Consider the following 19,297-nt stretch of genomic DNA (forward strand, 5'->3'; position numbering starts at 1 on the left):
GGTGCTGCAGCCTGGTTGAAATACTGCACTGCTTCCTCATCCCGGGCATGACACCCCTGCTGACTCCCTTACTCTGTAGTACCTGACCTGTCTGCTAAGGGTGAGCGTTTCCCAGGCAAATATTTTCTAATTTTTTCCTTGAAGCTCTGACGTATCTTGTTACATAATTCAAGACACTTGAGGGTCAATGATTTTATACTTGAAAGTTTTAGTGAAATCCAAAATACGTCCCCACTTCCACTCCTGCACACAATTCTGCCTCTGCAGCCTGCAGTCCACAGGAATGCTCTTGGTTCTGGAGAGAGCCCGATGAGCTTCCGGTCACAGCCCAGCTCCAGGATGAAGTCGCCTGGTGAGTCACAGTGTCCTCTGCCAACTCCTCCCGGGTATGAGGGAAAGTGTTCAGTGGGAGCACTGGTACCCCTGCACCTCTCTGGTCCAGAGACGAGAGCAGCATCTGCCCAGCATTCCCATGGCGGCTCACACCCCGGGCAGGTCCAGCTGGGAGGCCTGGGCTGGTGCTTCCCTTGCTCCTGGGCATGACCATCTCATCATGCCGAACAGATTCTGGTATTTTAAGGGAAATGGTTTTTGCCCATTATGTTGCCTAAACATGCCAACATCTTCACCGGGTGGTCAGTTTGTTTCAGAGCTGGAAAGACACTGCCTGGGTGAGATGACCTGATGCTGTCAGCACCAAAGGGCATTTTAGGAGTGGTCTTGGCATTCTAGCCTTCCACTTGTCTCTGACTTTAGAAACAGTTACCACCTTGTTCTGCAGCCCTGATGAAAAGGAAGCCAATTCAGAGCCTGCCTCCCAGGGTCTTCTGAGGATAGTGAACATGAACTGGCCACGTTTATAAATACGTAGGGAATATCAGCGTCAGGCTTACTCAGCTCAGGCATCCTGCCCTGTGCTAGTCAGAAGCTAGACAGCTATGGCAGAAGTTACTGCAGCTTTCAAGAGACACATACCGGGCACCCTGACCTCAGTGGTGCAAAGCCCACATGGGTAGAGGGCGGCACATGCCAAGCCTCCTGGGCTACAAGCCCAGACTCAGAAGTGCATTTACAAAAACCATTTCCCTGGGGTGGTTCTGAATCAAGTGGCATGTGGTAAGCACACAACCAAGATGTTTTCTAAGCTCTTATTGTTAAAAACATTTGGAGTGCACTCTGGGTTCCTCTCTGTTCAGGCTCTATCTTCTGTTTAGAGGTGGCTCACCTCTGAAGCCACTTCATGCACTGGGGCCCTGGGCAGGAGCAGAGTCCTCCTCCACTGCTAATTGAGAATCAGGCTGAAACACCTACATCTGAAACAAATGCCTTAACACAAACACATTTTACCCATCTAAATCAATTCCACCATCCTATGAATATTGACATTCACACAGCTCAATTTAATCCATGCAAAATACTTAATATCCATTGTAAAGAGCCAGGCTCAGCCTTGACAATGAAATATCACAGGCTACCAACACAAACAAAAAAATCCTAGAGAAACAGCCTAAAGTTATTTTGTCATTTTTTATTTAATAAACATTTCCGCTAAGAAAGCAAGACCTAGTACTATAATTATGTCAGCAGATAATAACTAAACCTGGTCTCATTAGCCTTCTGGTATATTTTTAAACAAAAACAAAGACTGTGTATATTCGGAAGCTTTAATGTGAAGCATACACTTGGCCGGGCAGACCTGTCAAGAGGGCTGTCACCATGGATCCGTTTGGTGTCCGTTTGGTGTCCGTGTAGTACCATCAGGCTGGAGGAGCCACAGAGGCTCTAACACGGGAGCGTGGGTTTACTGGTGCACAAGTCAGCAGTGTGAACAGACATGTCATTTCCCTCTCTCTGGTTACTGGGCAGGTTGGCCTGTGGCCTGCTGATTTCCATGAAAGGACAACCCTCACCATGTGTGGTGAGCATGGGTGACAGCTGTGGCCTTTCCCCATGTCCATTTCAGCTGTGCCCCCCTTGCAGGCATGTTGGGAAGATGCTGAGACAGAAGAATGCCCCAAAGCCATCAAAGGGGCACTTTCTCTGTGTTTACTCTTGGTGCCATTTACTAAAAACCACCTAGAGAAATTCATTTTGTTCCCTTGATGCTGTTTGGACCCTCAGCTTCTCTGACTTCCCTTTCAAGCACTGATAAGAATTACCGGCACTCTTTCCAGATGCCAGACCTCGGACAGGGTCTCTCCTTCCCTCCCTTCTCCTGCTCCCTGATGCGCAAAGACCCCAGAGAAGGCCATGGCTGGAAGTCAGCTTTCCAGCAGCTCCGGCAGGTCAGGCGCGTGCAGCACGTGTGTGTGTGTGTGTGTGTGTGTGTGTGTGTGTGTGTGTGTGAAAGGAGAGGCAAGGAAAAAGTGGAAGGATTTGAATGTCCGGCCTGCCCCTCCACGCACACCCCAGACAGCTTCGTCAGGCAGTCTCCTGGGGTCTGAGGCTCAGATCTGTGCCTGAGAACAACTTGAGAGAAGGCCCTGGATTCTCGGGGAGCCCTGCCAAAGCTGTTGCTCCATGTGGCTAAAACATCTGAGTGAAGGAGCTGCCACTCCCCGGCGAGCCGCTGGGCCTGGGAGAAGGGGGGCGGGAACCTCCAGGAGCTTTCCGACAGCCCGGAAACAGTGTGGGACAGACAAGAGTGGCCTGGAGGGACTTCCCAGACGATTCAGTTCCTGCAGCAGACTGCTTCAGCCAGTGACAGCCAACTCTGAGAGGTGCAGTGCGGCAGAGCTGGACACTCACGGGCAAGTACTGATGAAAGCGGAGTCGAGGACCGTCCTGTACACCATCTGCTGCTGCTGCGCTCATCTCAGCTGAACAGCCCGATTCCTGCGCTGTCAGTGCGCACACTAACGTCCCCCACGCAAACCCACGGCAGATCACGTTTCTGACTCTTTCTTACTCTCTAACTCAGAACTCTCACGTACCGATGGTCAGAGCACCCCCCTCCACCCCTCCACGCTGGGCAGCCACATCCCGTCCCCGGCTCCCCGGCTCCTGTTGGCCTCTATCTAATGCGCCTCATACTCAGACTCTTGGTCATCTGATGCGCTCAGAGGCCAGCTCCACTGCCGCGATTTTTCACCAAGTGCTGAAACGGGAGAACTGCATGAGACATGGACTTTCCAAGCACTCTCCCACGACTGCCTGTTTCACAAATAGCTCCTCCAAAGAGCCTTGTTGCGTCTGAGCCGGCATCTGCTGACTCACCCAGGCGCACACAACTTCCAGGAAGTTTGGCTGGCAGTGGACGCTGGCTGCAAAACCAAAGTGATTGTTTTTCCATTATTCCATTACCAGCTGGCAGAGAGGACACATAACCAAAACAGGAATTTCTGCTTCAACCTGAAGTCATGGCGACCACATGGAGACAGCCTGGTGCTGTCACCACTGGGACATCCCTGTGATTCCAATCTTACCTTGTCTAAGCTCAGCTGAAGGTCTTTAGCCCCAGCTACCTGCTGAATTGTTGAGGACCTCTTTCCATGCCAGAACCAAATATCCTCAGATGCAGATAAATCAATTCCAGAACAGAATTTGTTTATTGAAGTTAAAGTGGTAAATTCCATTAAAATTTTACAAGTCTTTCCCGAAGTCTTTTAAGAATCCAGCAAATGGTGACCAATTCCTAAGAGAGATATAAGGGATGGCTGTTTTGACTCCTCAGGCCTTTACTTCCATATTATTACATGATTATATTCTTGTTATAACCTAATTACAACAGAGAAGAAATGCTGGCACTAAAATTCACTTGTCAGCATTAAAAGCAATTTCTACAACAATGGGAAAAGTCAGTTCAATAGGAAACCAAACTTTAACATCTCGCCTGCCCTAAGCTGGCTGTCCAGAGGCAAGACCAGCTCAAACCAGACTGTGTGTCTTCCTGGTGAACACGCCACCTCAGGCACTTGGTTAGGGGCTGTCCCCAGAAGCACATTTTTCAATGTATTTAATCTCAGGTTGACTTGTATCATTCTTGACTTTAGGACTCTGCAACAGGTTTGCAAAGGAGGACAAGCTCTTTCGGGACTCTGTTTCAAAGTTGGTTCCCTCTAGGTATTTTTCTTTTAAAAATGTTAGTGGACATAAATTTATTTCTTGAAAAGTGTCACACGAGAGTCTGTAAGTGGTTGGGTCCTGAGTTTAAATGGTTAGGAAAAGCTTCTCTGAAGGTACTCAATAAAAGCAAGAAAAGGTGAGTCTGCCACATTAGCTAGGAAAAACTGTCCTTAAATGTCATGGACTTAAAATGTTTTTTTAAAAAAGCACTTAAGAGGCAAACTTGAGTGTAGCATCCTGGGAGAGTCTAATAGTTCAAGGAAACAGAACTGACCTTACCGAGAGCTAGCTGTGTGGCTGAAATGATCCCCATGGTGAGACGAGCACCAGCAGGGTGAGGTACCTTTGCCAAGCACCCGCTAGTACACTGGCTGCAGCTGCAGCCAGGCTGTGAGCTCTGTGGCCTCCAAGGCTCCTCACCCCGAGGGGTTCCGGGATGAAGAGCCAGCGGCCTCTTGCTCCTCCTCCCAACTTTGCCCATGACGGACAAATACTCCCAGGTGTGCTCTGGGGCCAGGGTCCTGCCACACACTCCACTCAGGTTTATTCACTCTGTTTCCATAGCAACCCTGGGAAGGAGGCACTATAATTCTCTGCATCTGGCAGTTGAGGAAACTGAAGCAAGGTTAAATGTCTTACTGTGCCAGCTCTTGATTGTATTCTGTCACCTCCAAATTCACCCTTTTTGCCTGCTCTTTTAAAATGCATCCAGGCCCTCTGAATGATCTCGCTTTGCCTGCTAGCACAGTGGTCAGCCTTTTGGTAGGAAGCGCGAGAGAGAGACTGCAGGATAGGAAGGCACTGCTTTCTGGGTTCTGCTTAGCTCAGCCAGGCCCCTGCAGTGCACACTCACTGGCCTTCCTGAGCTGGTGGTAGAGCAGATGGCCACAGAGAAGACTGCTCCTTGTGCAGGTTTCTGGCAAGTTCCACAAGGTGGGTTTTCAACAAGTTCCATGTCTACAGCAGCACAGAGACTTCTGTTATCTGCTGAACCACACCATTACCGTCGCCCGGGGCGGGGGGGGACTTTCTAGAGGTAGTACTACTCCTTTCACCTGGTGTCCTACCTGTGTTCTTTGGAGGTGTCTCAACTTCTCATGGTGCCCGTCCTCTGTGTGGTTAATAAGTGCATTAAACTTTCTCAAACTGCCCTGTGGGTTCCTTCCTGGATCTTGGCTGATGCCCCTGACGAAGGCTGCAGACCGGGTGCCGGGCTCCCGAGCCTTGCTCCTGCTATCATTGTTAGCCTCTCATGGATGGGAGGGAGGTCAAGCAGAGTGAGTATGGGCAGAGCAGAGCAGGAGGGTGTCGGGGAGAACCCTGTGGTGCAGTTCCGAAGGCAGTTGGCTAGTGAACAGGGAATGGACAGGCATCCTATGTGCCATAGAGGGTCGGACAGGGAGGCTGACACCATGGGAAAGGGACAGAGGGGTCCTGCTGCATCCTCAAAACTTCTCTCTCATTCCTGGGGGTACTCCTGGCGAGTCTGGGGGGCTTTAGGATCCTAAATCTTGCTCCCAGCAGTTTTCTCTTTTCTCTTGTACAAGGTCTCTGGAAGGGATTTTCTCCCATGGGGCATCTGGAAGCCAAGGACTTCCATGGTAGCCAGAGGGGGCAGAGGAGGAGGGTGTCACCCTGGGGTCCCAACAAAGACATTTCACACATTGTTAACCTGTCGCCACTGTTCAATCCAGATCAGCATACGTAAGAGAGAAACACTTGAATTTTTGAATAATTGCATTTATTTCCTTTTTGCTGTAAAAACTAGCTTTTCTTAACTTCCTGAATACATTTATAAATACTGGACATTGTGTTTGGAAAAACAAATAGCAGAGTTGGAGCTGTTAGGCCACTTTAACAAAACAGCTTTTGAGGAAGGGGTGCGTGTGCAGAAAACACTGATGTTCCTACAGAGTTATCAGCTGATTCTGCCTCAGCTTCCGGTGAAACAGACTCTAGCTAAGCCAGGTCAGGCGCTGTGGGGGGCTGGGGAGAGAGAGGGCAGCTGAGGGAGGCAGTCTGCTCTCTCTGCAGTCTCTGGAATTAAGGGTGCATGTTTTAAAACATGCTGTGAGGACCCCCATTTTGGATTTTGCAAGAATTGGCAGATGTTGGGATTTGTATATAAAAAGTGATGGATTTTGGTCCTAGAAATTTTGTTTGAAAAAAAAAAATCCCCCAGAAACCAAAACACACTTGAGTGTATAAGGCCCATCTGCTTGGTGAAAATGGCCGGAAGAAGCCCTAGACACAAAGATAAAATTCGGAAGTAAAAAAAAAAAAAAAGAAGGGGACAAAGACTAGCGGGTTCCATGGAGTCAATATCCCTGCAAGACTGCTGACCTAGCTCCTCAGGCTGTCTGTTTGGGTCATTCAGGAAGTGATTCTTTCCTTTATGGAAAAAAAAATCAAAAGTAAAATACGTGTTTTCATGTTGTGAAGGTAATGCTAAGTTTAATGGCTTATCCAGTGTTTGAAGTCTTCCCAGGTCCAGGTTGTGGTCAGCAGGGCAGCCCAGGTCAGACTGCGTTCCTTTGAAGGAGCTGGTCCAGTAATTGCTGGAGAGATGGGGAAACAGAGATGTCAAGTGCATGTTCACGGCTCTGGGCCACACGCCTCATACCTGCTGGCACGAGCCGTTACCTTTTTGAAGACTTCAGCTCGGAGTCTGTTGCTCTGCAAGATAACCCTTTTCTTTTGCTCTTCTTTCTTCTTTTTAACTTCTGGCAAGTTATTATAGATTCTGAAACAGACACAGAGAACATTCTGGATGGTAGCAGAGCTTGTGTCTGGGCATAGAGCATCCTGCCTTGTCAGAGCCTCTGACACTTCAAAAAAAGACTAGGCACATGGGCTTCCTTCCCATGGGGAGATGCCAACATGAAGGCTTCCCCACCGTCCCCAGAACAGCTCCACACCGGGGACAGCAGCTCGTCTCTGTACTTGTAGGGCCAGTGCAACAGCCAAGCTGGAGGGGCCAGGTCTTCCCTTGTCCCTCCACCCTCAGGGATAATTAAGTAACTTGTAAATCGGGGGATTCTAAACCTTCTGCTTTGCATTCTGAGTGTTATTCAACCTTGCCCCCAAAAACCTTTTTTTTTTAAATTTTTTGCCACCCAATGATTGCCTTCTAGAGACTTGGAAGGCAGAACAGATAGAAGTGGCAGGAATCACAATGCTGGAACAAACATGCCAAAAGGTGTGTGTGCCTCCTCTTACGAGACTGCACGTCTAATTAAGCTGCTTCCAAATACATCCTGGGCACAGTCATTATGGCCTTCTCCTATGTTAAAGTGGGAGTTCCCAAGTTACAGGCAGGGCCCGAGGGACACCACTTCTTTCCTCTTTCCTAACAGAAACTCTTTCCGTGCCCATGTCAACCAGTATTGCTTCTAGAACCCGCCGACTAGCAGGGCCACTGCAGCCAGAGCTGCTGGTTGCCATGCACTTGGCACTCAGCTAACATATCTTTTTTCTCTCATGTTTGAAAGCCCAATGCAATCTGCTCCATTATCAAAACTATAGAACAAAGTACAAAGATAATGATGATAACAGTGTCAGCAGGTGACATCTTAGTTACCAGGCACCAGGCTGACCCCTTGACATGAGTAAACTCAACCCACATGACCACTGGAGGAGGCAGGTGGCGTCTCACTGTTAGAAAAATGAGGAACCCAGGCCCTCATTTACCAGGAGATTTGGTGAAGCCCTGCTGCGGGCTCACAGGGAGCTGGCACTCAGACCTCAGTCTCTGATCTGACCCTCTACATAGCGCTCACCCAACTAGACAGAATGAAGCTGCTGGTGGGTGGGGAAATGTTGGGAACACACATCCTTCATGTATTCCTGAATACTCCAAACATGATTCCAGAAAGGAGCCCTTCGGGGATCAGAAGGAAGAGCTATCATGTCCCAAATCTCCCTGGTGGAAAGTCCTACAGATCCACGGACATCGCTTCCTGACTCTGGCCATCCAAATCAACTGAGGAGTTTAAAACTCACAGACCCCTCCTGGGTTGTTTCTTATCTAGTAGTTTCTTAAAAGAGATACCCCAAATACATCATGGTCTTACCCATCCCATGGGCCATACTCTGCCTAGAGTCAAAGCCGCAAGGAAGACAATCTGTGTCCTCTGACATATTACACTGTGAGAAAAGCAAGCTGTGGAGACAACATGGTATGACACCATTGTGGTCAAACACCATGTAACTGTTCGTGAACAAACAGAAGTCTACTTCAAGGTAGAGAGAAGGGAGATACAACTGAGGTCTTTGTAGCAGATGGGCTGGGGCTGGGGAGGAGGCTGCGAGGGGAGCAGGAGTTGTGGGGGACTTGAGCTTTATCTCCATTGTCTCATTTTTTTCCAACTGAAAATATAATTTAACAGTAAAATTAATAACAGAGAATGCAAAAAAAAAAAAAAAAAAAAAGAAAAGAAAAGCTCCAGGTGAGCCAGGGCCAGCATCCAGCCAGGGCATGTCTCACAGAGCAGAGAGAAACAAGATTGCTGAATCCTTCAGAGACCAGCTGGGAGAGCAGCGACCCGGGTGCAGCGTCACCAGCTCTCCTGTCTGCTTTGAGCCTCAGTTTCCTCCTAATGAAAGGATGGAGCAAGACTCTGCTACTGACGCTGCTTTAAGATCTATTATTTTAGTTGCTTGATTTGCAAAGCTCCATAGTAGTGGGTCTGGGGTTGAGGATTGTGTGTGTGTGTGTGTGTGTGCGCGCGCGCGCGCGCGCGCGCGCGCACATGCGCACACATGGGGAGGAATCTGGCTATACTTTTCCCCTGCTAAATTGAAAACTAGATGCTTTTGGCAGAAGGAACACACAACTTTGTTCTTGTGAAACAGCATGACTTCAAACCCAGCAGCCTTTATAAACCCTGGATAGAATGCTGTGAACCAGGCCTCTGATACAAAGGTCCACCTTCTTGTCGCTTTCATTTCCTTATTGACAGAGGTGTTCCCTCGGGACAATCAAAGTGGTCTAATTATCATGGGAAACAACAAAATCACAGTAAAAGCAGAGATTTGGGGCCGGAGTGTATGTGGGGTTATTCTTTCTATCTCAGTGGTGTCTCTAAGTGCACTATCAGTTTGATTTAATTATTATAATCCCTCCTCGTGCCAGATGCTTTATTGTGCCCTGACGACTGTCCTTGCATGAATGTGGCCAACACTGCTGAGCTTTAGCATTTTGGTTAAGCGGCCAGGTCTCTAGAAGAATGGCAGCTTTTGTGTGCACCAGGTTGGTGAGAATTAGTGGGAGTCTTGGCAAACGTCCAGCCGAGCAGAACAGGGAGAATTCGCTGAACGGGGGCCGCCAAGCCTGCCAGAGCCAGAGCGCCAGGAAAGCCGGCTGGTGGCCCCTCCAAGGCCCCACTGGCTCCCACGCTCCAGCGGCTTCCAGCTTGGATCCTGTCTTTCAGGCTCTGGTGCTGTCAAACCCTGGGAGAAACAGCGTCTGGCCTCCATGAAATCGCCTTCAGAGGTGCAGCAACACGGCTCCAGCCCATAGCGATGATTCCAGCTCGGAGCAGGGGATCTCTCAGAGACCAGTACTGGATTGGTCCAGAGTCAAAGACCACTCCTTTCTATGTTTCTCCAAGAGCAGATGAGCATTCAGAGGCACACTCCTGCCGCTGTGCTCAGTTAAATCAGTGTTTTCAGATTTGCAGCCAAGAGGACCTCAGACCTTAAACATGGACCTAGAAAGTGACCTTACTGGTCAGCACTGTCATGTCACCCCAAGTCCCTCCCCAAATTCCTCCCATGTCACATAATAACCAGGTACCTTTTAGATCTCATATGCATCTCCTTCTCTGAAATGCACCTTTCTTTGGGTTTGAACAAGTTATCTGGAAAAAAAAAGGCGGGGGGAAAGATGATTAATTACAGAAGGTACAGAGTTATCACACAGCTCTGGAGTGGTGGAGTTGGCACTCTCCCTGGAACTCTCCTCCTCTTAGCCACAGCCTGTGACAAACCCTGCAGGGCTCACACCCATAGATGGCTGTGCTGACCACTGAGTGGCCAGTGAAGGCCTGAGGTGCAGTGTTAACCGCTCCTCTGGGTGCTTCCTGCAGCCACAGTCCTGGGTCCATGGCCATTCCACTCATTCCACTAGATTTTCAAGGCCCCTGAGGACAAGGAAATCATCCAGCTGCCCTAGACATTTTGAGAGCAGGAGACCTCATCACACCTGCAGTCTTCCATCCGGGCTGCTCAGCCTCTGCCAGATGAAAACCACCGACCCACTTTTCTAATGTCAGAAGAGTCATGGACAACACCGTAGCCCTGTATCTTAGTGGCCTTTGATTAAGTGCAGAGTGGCAAAACAACAACAACAACAACAACAACACTGTGGTACTTCAATGTTCTTCAGTGTGAGAATACATCACGATCATCGTGAGGTTTACATACGGCACACTGAAAAATGATTTTTTTTTTTAATGGCATGTACTCTTTTGCAGTAACAGAAAACAAGTCTGAAATGCCCAAGAGAGACTCAGCCCTACAGATTAGCCAAGGGCGGGGCACACGAGCCTGGGGTGCTTGTGGCCTGGGGTAACCTGGGCAGCTGCCATGCTTCCTAGAACACCCAGATGGACAAGCTCACTGCATCATTTGGCAGAAGCAGACAGGTGGCCCAGGATCCTTGCTAAGCTGCAGAGTAGGCGTGCCCTGGAGCCACCCAAGGAGCCCTGGGCTGTATTTCCGTTCATTTCTCCCCATGCCCAGGACTTTCTCCCTTGCTCATCTGACCAGTGGAGCCACCAAAGACAGCTCCAGGACATACAGAATTTTCCCAGACTATGAAAGAAGGTGAGACAGGGCGACTAGGGAACGCCTTCCCCTCTGAGCACAACAACTATGTACAGTATGGAAAAAAGCACAGTGGCTGAGCTCACATCCTGCCCAGTGGTTTGAACATACGTTATGACCCCACTCCTCAAAGGAGAGATGGGAGAAAAAAGAAAGAGGAATAGTCACAACCAGAGGAAACGTCACCCGTGTTTAGAAAGGCGGGAGACTCTCAGAGAAGGAGGGAGGTGACATTGCCACAGACTCCCACCCTAGCCTCCACTCTGGACAGGACCAGGCAGAGACAGGTGCTCTGGAAAATCCCAGGAAGGAGTGTCATCTAAGTCAGCTGGGGTCTTGGGTAAACAAATATGTGAGAATTTAGGACTCCCATTGAGGGACAAGAAACCTCGAAGGAAGACAGGTAGGTGGGATTGGGGTTCCCCAAGAACTACTCAAGATTAGGGTGAATTCAATGTAGACAGACAGGAAGAGATTAAAAAGACACACAAATTTCATTTGATTTCACAACTCAGCCTATTCTGGAAATTGAAATTTTCTTTTTTCTTTTCAGTTTGTTCTTTACAGTATCGATACCACAATTACGTTTTGGTTTTATTTCTAAGAAACAACAACAACAACAAAAAAAACATGAGCCCCCTGCCCCCTGCCGAGTTTGATGCATCTGTTAAGGAGCGTGTCTTAGGAGTAAGGGAGATGAACAGCCGCCTGTGGTGTTAAAGCAGATCTGCTTGTTACCGCTTGTGGATGATCACAGGCTCTCTTCAGAACAGGAACTGAGCGGCGCACACTCAGAAGTGGCCGAGGGAGCCCGGGCCAGCAATCGCAGCCCTGTGGTGGGTGAAAGATGGCAGTACTTGGCACAGAGTGCAGCCACAGGACTCATCTACCTTGGACAGGCAGAGAGAGAGCCGTAGGGCCTGGAGACATGAGTGGAGATGACTCCAGGCTTGGGGTGAGCGACACATTCATTTGACAATTGCTGAGTTTTTATCTCCTTGGTGCTAGGCAGTAGGGACACAAAGATGAATAAGACCGAGAGCTCAGAGCCTGGGTTGAAAGTCAGATTAACAGGGGCTTTCAGAGCCAGGGCCAAAGACGCAGCCTCAGGGAGGAGTGGCCAGGTCCACCAGGCAGCAGGGGAGCTGGGGAGACTCCAGAGCACAAGACAGCTAGAGCCAAAAAGAGGGGTCCCCCAGCAGCCTGAGGGGTTGGGTGTGGGAGGAAGGTGGCCGGGACCACTCCACCTGCCCCAGCCCCAGAGGTCTCATTTCATGGCATGGAAACCCACCCTGTGTGGTGTGCTCTGTTCAACCTTTCAGTGAAATCTCATCAACCCCCCCCCCCCTTTTTTAGAGAGAGAGAGAGAGAGAGAGTGTTTTGTAATATTTATTTTTTAGTTTTCGGTGGACACAACATCTTTATTTTATTTGTATGTGGTGCTGAGGATCGAACTCAGTGCCCCGCACATGCCAGGCGAGCGCGCTACCGCTTGAGCCACATCCCCAGCCCCAATTCCCTTTTAATCTAAATTCTGCCTTAATAAAATGAAAGTAACTGGAGAGAATAATTTTCAGCCTGCTTTAGGGGTCTTTTAGAGATCATCCTTAAAGCTTCCCACGTGAGACTATAGTCACACTTACCTCCTACTGTTGTTCAAATGGAGGGTGATTTTTATTTTTTTCCCTGAGAGAAGCCCTAAGTCACCTATTTATACATTTCAGGGAACTTTTTCTCCTGAAAAAGAAAAAATCCTTGCACCTGGCTCCTCACTGGACCCAAACCACAGGGCCTGCGGTCAGCGGACTCTGGTGAGGCCAGGCTTCCTTAAGCCTCTGCCTGCTTCCAGGTCAACAGACAACCAGGTTCTGAGGGGACTCGGAGCCTCCACGAGAGACTGCTGCTGAACAATCAAAGGCCCGACAGCCGTCAATCTCCAGAAACACATGTGGTATGCATGACATGTGGCATGTGGGTCTGCGAAGCACGTGCACAGACAGGGACAGGTGGCCTTCACATTCAAACAGCTGTCAGAGTCACCAGGAAGCAGCCAGCATCCTCTGACAGCAGCTCTTCCTCCCTTGGAAACCAGTGTCCACACTCCACTGCAAAGCTTTGCTCTCCCCTGGGGCAATGACCTCGACGATAATGGAGTTCACAGTAGGCTTTAGGAGGTCACCCCCCCAGGAGCTTTGTTTTCTGTAGTCACTCCGAGCTCTCAGAGACACTTCTTCCCCTACCTTAGACACTCCAAAACCAAGACACACCGACTCAGCAGCTCCTGCAATGGCTTGGAGTCTACACCTCCCCCAAAAGAAAAGAAATGGGGGTGTTTTAGGGGGAACTGGGGTGTGTTTCTAGGACGGCTAGGCTGCTCATTACACTGATTTCACAGCAATAAGCAGCTGACTGTGCGGCTGCTAGGGTGACATTCGAATGTCAAGATTCAAATTCTGTTCTGTGCACTTGGTTTTGGTTCAGCTCTCTGCGTTGGAACCTCCAACAAGTCCGATGCGAGCAACAGCAGAGTGGTCTACCTGGGACTGAGGAGCCCCGAGGAACCTGAACAGGCACTCCACCACACACAGGCACCTCAAAGACGCACAGGTTGCTTCCCTCTGATGGGCTCTTGTGCTGGATAAACACTCTCCTTTCTCGAAAATCACGTCCAGCTTCAGCAGAATCCTGTCCCTGCTTGATGGTCGCACGAAGTGAGCAGCTTGCTCCACGGGTCAGGAAGGCCAGTGCTGACATTTACATGAAAACAATGGCGCGTGCCAGTTGCCATCCAGTCACAGGAGAGAGATGGGGAGGTCATGGTGTGGAAATGCATGGAGACTCTGACCCTTCTGGTGAAGGAATACAGACTTCAGAAATGAAAACTAACCCAGAGGGTCTCCAGAAATGGCCATTTCTTTTGCTTACTCAGGTTAAGAAGCAAGGTATATGTGTACAGTGGTGATGGTGGCGGGGGTGTCGGGTAGGAAAGGGTGACCCATTCTCCTTGCACAGAGCTCACCTCCTGCACACAGAGACCCGTCCTTGGGCTTAGAGCCGAAAATGGTCATTGGAGATACATGGCTGCATCCCCTGATCTCTCCTGCCCTGACTCTTGGACCAATGAGCACTGTCAGTGGCCCCCTTCTCTCTCCAGCTCCCCTAGGTCTAGGCTTGGTTTATAGCTGCCTGTCTACCGACCGCTCTCCCCAAGTGGAAGGAGCTCCCAGAGGATGGGAGTCTCTTCTCTGTCCCTCCCCTGCCCAGCTCCCTACTCCTTCCACTCACACTCTGTCCTGTGGCTGAGAGCACGAGGTGCTTCTCATTTGTGTCTGTTGACTGGCTACTCCTCAAGAGACCCAGTGAGGGTCAGAAAGGTCCAAGGATCTCCATGGGTACCCTACACACACCCTGGGTACTGCTGGGAAGGCAGCCTGCGCCTAGGTCAGACTGACCACGAGTTCCATTCACGCTGGGGTCAGCAGGATCCGAGACTCTACACTAAACCAGATCCCTATTTAGGACCAAGTCTCTCAAAGTAAACCCCACTGAAGGGCTTCAATTCGTTATCAAAAAGACACAAGTCCCCAGGAAGCCCTGCAGTGGTCAGCAAAGCACTACAGAGTATTTTCTACACAGAGAACACTGTTTTCTCAAAGGAAATCCAGCTGTGAAATGGTCAGCTTCATCCAGCCCTTAGGATTTACGGACCGCTCCCCCCCACCACCCCCGCCAATTCTTAATGACCTCACTCATTACGGCAGGAACTTCAGTTTCTTCCTGCTTACATAAGACAACTGAGAGCTAGTAAGCTAACATTAAGCGTGTATGATGTACCTAGGTGATTCTTTGGGCTTGCCTGGTGTTGTGCCCCTGGTGCAAGCTACTCGAGCTCTCTGAAGTCCTGGTCCTCCTCTACTTAGCTGGGGCACAGGATCTGCCTTAAAGGTTCTTGGAAGAATTTATAAAATGGGCCATTTGGGAGCACTCTATAAACTGGAAAGAAGCGGATGGCATTGACAAACAACCCGGTGTCACCCACAAGGGCACTGAACACAACATTCCCACAGGGATGACACTAACCAGCACCACTCACCATGGGGACACTAATCAGAGCCACTACCTGAGTGCCCTGTCAATGAGGCAGCAGCATTCAGCATCACCTGCAACCTTGTGACACAGGTAGGTCTGCCCCACCCAGGCCTTCTGCACCAGGCATTCTGGGTGTAGGCGAGCTGATTCTGATGTTTGCCCACAGCTGAGGACCACTGTGGCTTTGATAGAAGGAAATAAGAGAAGCTGGGAGATAGCCCAGGTCTTCCTGGGTCACATAGCCTTGAGGTTAAATTTGCATTTCAGATTAACAATGAAACTTTTTATAGTATCATCATGTCTCAACTATTGCATGAAACACATTTATGCAAAAATTATTTCTTGTTGGTCTGAAATGCGAATTTAACCTGGCATCCAAAATTTTCACTTGATAAATCTGGAAACCCTGTTTTGAGAGAGCCTCTCCATGCCACTGTCTCAGAGCATCAGGCCCCGGCCTTAGGCCTCCCATGTCACAGTGTGAGCGGCTGCACGGGAAGGCAAAGCTGGGGACAGCAGTGCTCTACCACTGCCGTGAAGTTATCAGACTGGCAGCTTCTTGCTCCTTCCCTTCGTTTTGTCAGCTGAGAGGTAGGGCCAGGCTTTCCCCCACCTGATAGGATTCTCTCCTTTCTGTAGTCATTTCACATGGTGACATTTGTGATGCACTTTCCAAAAGGAACGTGACTGCCACTTCTTTTTCAGAAGACTAGGCACCAGCACAGTGGCACTGTCATAAGTTTCGGGGGTCAACAAGGAGACTGCTCGGGGCAGGACCAGTTGCTGGGTGAGCTTCCAGCCACAGATGGAAATAGGTACCACACCACACCTCCCGGGGGCTCCTGGGTCCCTCAAGCCATCACTTTATGGCATTGCTAGAACAAAGCACAACAGGTAAAGAGAAAGACCACTTTCCCACAGTCCCAGATTTCTAGGGGAAAATGACAAATTAAAACTCCAGCTGGATTTTCTTTAGCAAAGCCTGGTAGATATGTAAACAAAGAATCCTATAACAATGTCACAAAACAGGCTTTTAAGAATTAGATTAAAGCATTCCAAGGTAAAAGAAGCTTAGGGAAAACAAGGTTAAATGAATTTAAGCAATTTACTTAGCTGCAGGACTCCTACGGAAGTATAAAACTCACTGGAAAAAGTATATACATAGTCAAAATCAGAATGTTCTTAATACTGTCATGGTAGTATGTAAACAGCTTACATCTTCAGTAGAAAGGTTAAAAGACAAACTATTAAAAATAACCAACCAAAACAATTTAAAGGACCCACAATATAAAATATGTACATTGTGACATCAAAAACAAAAAAAAGAACATGAGAGGTAGGAGGAGAAAAACTAGAGTTTTTGTATGCAATAAAGTTGAATTGTTATGAGCCGTTTTAGTTGTTTCATGAAAGACTCATGGTAACCCCAATCCAAATCCTCTAGTGGATATAAAAGATAAAGTAATCAATGCATTCCACTGAAAAATAATCATCACATCACAAAGGTAGGTATCAAGAGAAGAAGAATGAAACAAAGGGGTTACAAAAACAAAAGAGGAAAAGAAAATAATAAAAAAAACAGCAGTAGTAAGTCTTTACTTTTTAATAACTAACTTGAAATTAAACAGATTAAATCCTTCAAAAGATATGGGGTAGATTTTAAAAGATCTATATGCTACTTATAAGAGGTTTGCTGCAGCCTTAAGGACACATGTAAGCTGAAAGTAAAGGCACCAGAAAGATAATCCATGTAATTGGAACCCAAAGAAAGCAGGAGGAGCTATACCTACATAAGAGAAAAGAGACTTTCAGTCAAAAACTGGAATAAGACAAAGTAGGTCATCATATAATGAAAAGAGGGTCAATTCATCAATAGGATGGGACAATTATAAATATATATCTATCCAATATCAGAACACCTAAATATATCAGGTAAATAACAGCTTTGAAGGAAGATATAAAGAGCAATTCAGTAGTAGTAGGGGACTTCAATACCTCACTATCAACAATGGATAGATCATCCAGACAGAAATTCAAGATGGAAACATTGGACCTGAACTGCATTTTAGACCAAGTGGACCTAACAGACATACATAGAACATTCCATCCAAAAGCATCAAATGCAGGTTCTTAAGGACACACAGAACATTCTCCAGAATATATTATATGTTGGCCCACAAAACAAGTCTAGCAAATTTAAGAAGGTTAAAATTTATCAAATATCTTTTTTAGCCACAATGGTATTAAACTAAAAATTACTAACAGGAGGCATTTTGGGAAATTTCACAAATATGTAGCTATCAAACAACATACTCTGGAACAACCAATGGCTCAAAGAATAAATCAAAAGGAAAATTTAAAAATCCCCAAGATCATCTGGGTGTGGTGGTGCACATCTGTAATATTAGTAGCTTGAGAAGCTGAGGCAGGAGAATTGCAAGTTCAAAGTCAGCCTCAGTAACTTAACAAGGCCCTAAACAACTTAGTAAGACCATGTCTCAAAATAAAAATAAAAAAAGTACTGGAGATATGGCTCAGTGATAAAGCACATTTTGGTTCATTCGCCAGTACCAAAAGAAAAAAAAATCCCAACATAATAAAAAAAATAGAAACAGCATGCTAAAACTTATAGGATGCATCAAAAGCAGTTCTGAGAGAGAAGTTTATAGCAATAAAATAAGTTTATTGCACTAAACTAAAAAAAGAAGAAAGATCTCAATCAATATAACACTATGACTCAAGCAAGCAGAAAAATAAGGACAAACTAAAGTCAAAGTTAATAGAAAGAAGGAAATAACAAAGAATAGAGAAGAAATTAATGAAAGACAATAAAAAGATCAAATAAACTTGGAGTTCATTCATGAAAAGAAAATTGACAAAAATTTAGACTTAAGAAAAAAATCAAAATAATAAAATAAGAAATGATTGGAGACATATAACTTATACTATAGAAATACAAAGGATTATAATAGACTACTATGAATATATGTCTACAAATTGCATAACCTAGAAGAAACGGATAAGTTCTTACAAAAAAAAAAGACCTACTAAGAGTGAGTCAAAAATAGAAAATCAGAACAGACCAATAACAAGTAAGGGTATTGGATCAGAAATTTAAAAAATTTCTCATTTGAAGAAAAGCTGAAGACCTCAGGTCTTCATGACTAAATTCTATCAAACGTCCGAGGAAGAACTAATACAATCCTTTTCAAACTGATCCCAAAATATTGAAGAGAAGGAAGTACTTCCAACCCATTTTATGAGGCCAGTATTACACTGATATCAAATCTAGACAAGGTCACTACAAGCAAAGAAAATTACAGGACAATGTCCATGAGGAACGTAAATGTAAACTCCTCAACAAAATACTGGCAAACTGAGTTCAATAGCACATTAAAAGATTATTCACCATGATCAAGTGGGATTTGTCTCTGAGAAATGAGAATGGGGAGAAGATGGCCGCTGTGTAAGGGGGTGGCTGAAGTGCTGAGCCTGGTGCTCAGAACAGCGGCTTTAATAGAGACTTCGCCCAGCTTGCTAGAGCTCCTTTCACCATTAATCTGTAGTGGACCACCCGGCCAAGCAGCAGAAAAAACAAAGAGATTGAAAAAGAGACGCTTGGCTCCCAGACGCTTTCCTGCTCAAAACCGCGGGCACTTTGCGCCCATCTGCTTCCTCTTTCACTTCGCTCCCGGCAGAGAAGCTGAATGGGCAATCAGCAGTGGATTGTAAGTACCTGAGGCAAAGAAAGCTCAGTACACCCCGCCCTTTTTTTTTTTTTTTTTTTTTAATATTGTCTATACAGGGAGAGTTAGTGGATTGGAATTGTTGGCGGGGCTGTAGTTTCGGGGCCGAAAATCCACTCCGCGGGAGCCGCCATTTGCTTTCTGCATGCTGTCTTGATGGCCCTGTCTACATGGTCCAGCTACCGCAGCTAGAGACTGGAACTGGGCTGCGTGCCGAACCCTGTCCTCCGAAGGCAGGTCCACGGCCTCAAGTGCCTCGGTCGCCTGTTCCCTGCTGCACCTTGGGGCATAGCATGCTCTGGGGTCATTCGGCATCCCTCTGCGAGGGGACAGGCGCGGCGGCAGCCGCTTGGGCCCCCCGCGGCGCCAGCCGCTTGGGCCCTCCGCGGCAGCGCTGCTAAGGTCGCAGACAAGCGTGGCGCCAAAGAGCGTGGACCAGAGGTGGAGGCGAAGGCAGCAGGATATCAGTTCTAGAAAACTGGACTGGAAACAGAAGCAGCAGTTTGTATAACCCCAAGATCTTGCTTATGCCAGGAAACTGTAAGGGTAACATGAATATCGTTGAGGAG

At 47.6% G+C, this 19,297-nt stretch overlaps 1 protein-coding gene across 1 annotated transcript in view; it reads right to left on the reverse strand.

Moving 5' to 3' along the window:
- Nucleotides 1–5,883: 5,883 nt before the first annotated feature.
- The window catches only part of LOC308634241 ((E2-independent) E3 ubiquitin-conjugating enzyme FATS), a gene marked incomplete at its 5' end in the record, with an annotated part of 217,664 nt that continues 204,250 nt past the window's right edge, over nucleotides 5,884–19,297 (reverse strand). The window contains 3 exons of the mRNA XM_081267968.1: nucleotides 5,884–6,623; nucleotides 6,709–6,808; nucleotides 9,863–9,926. Coding sequence (XP_081124094.1) covers nucleotides 6,585–6,623; nucleotides 6,709–6,808; nucleotides 9,863–9,926 — 203 coding nt within the window. The 3' untranslated portion in view covers nucleotides 5,884–6,584. The remainder of the gene's footprint in view (nucleotides 6,624–6,708; nucleotides 6,809–9,862; nucleotides 9,927–19,297) is intronic.

The sequence above is a fragment of the Spermophilus citellus genome (genome assembly GCF_964194105.1).
Source record: "Spermophilus citellus genome assembly, chromosome: 15".
Taxonomy (NCBI): Eukaryota; Metazoa; Chordata; class Mammalia; order Rodentia; family Sciuridae; genus Spermophilus; species Spermophilus citellus.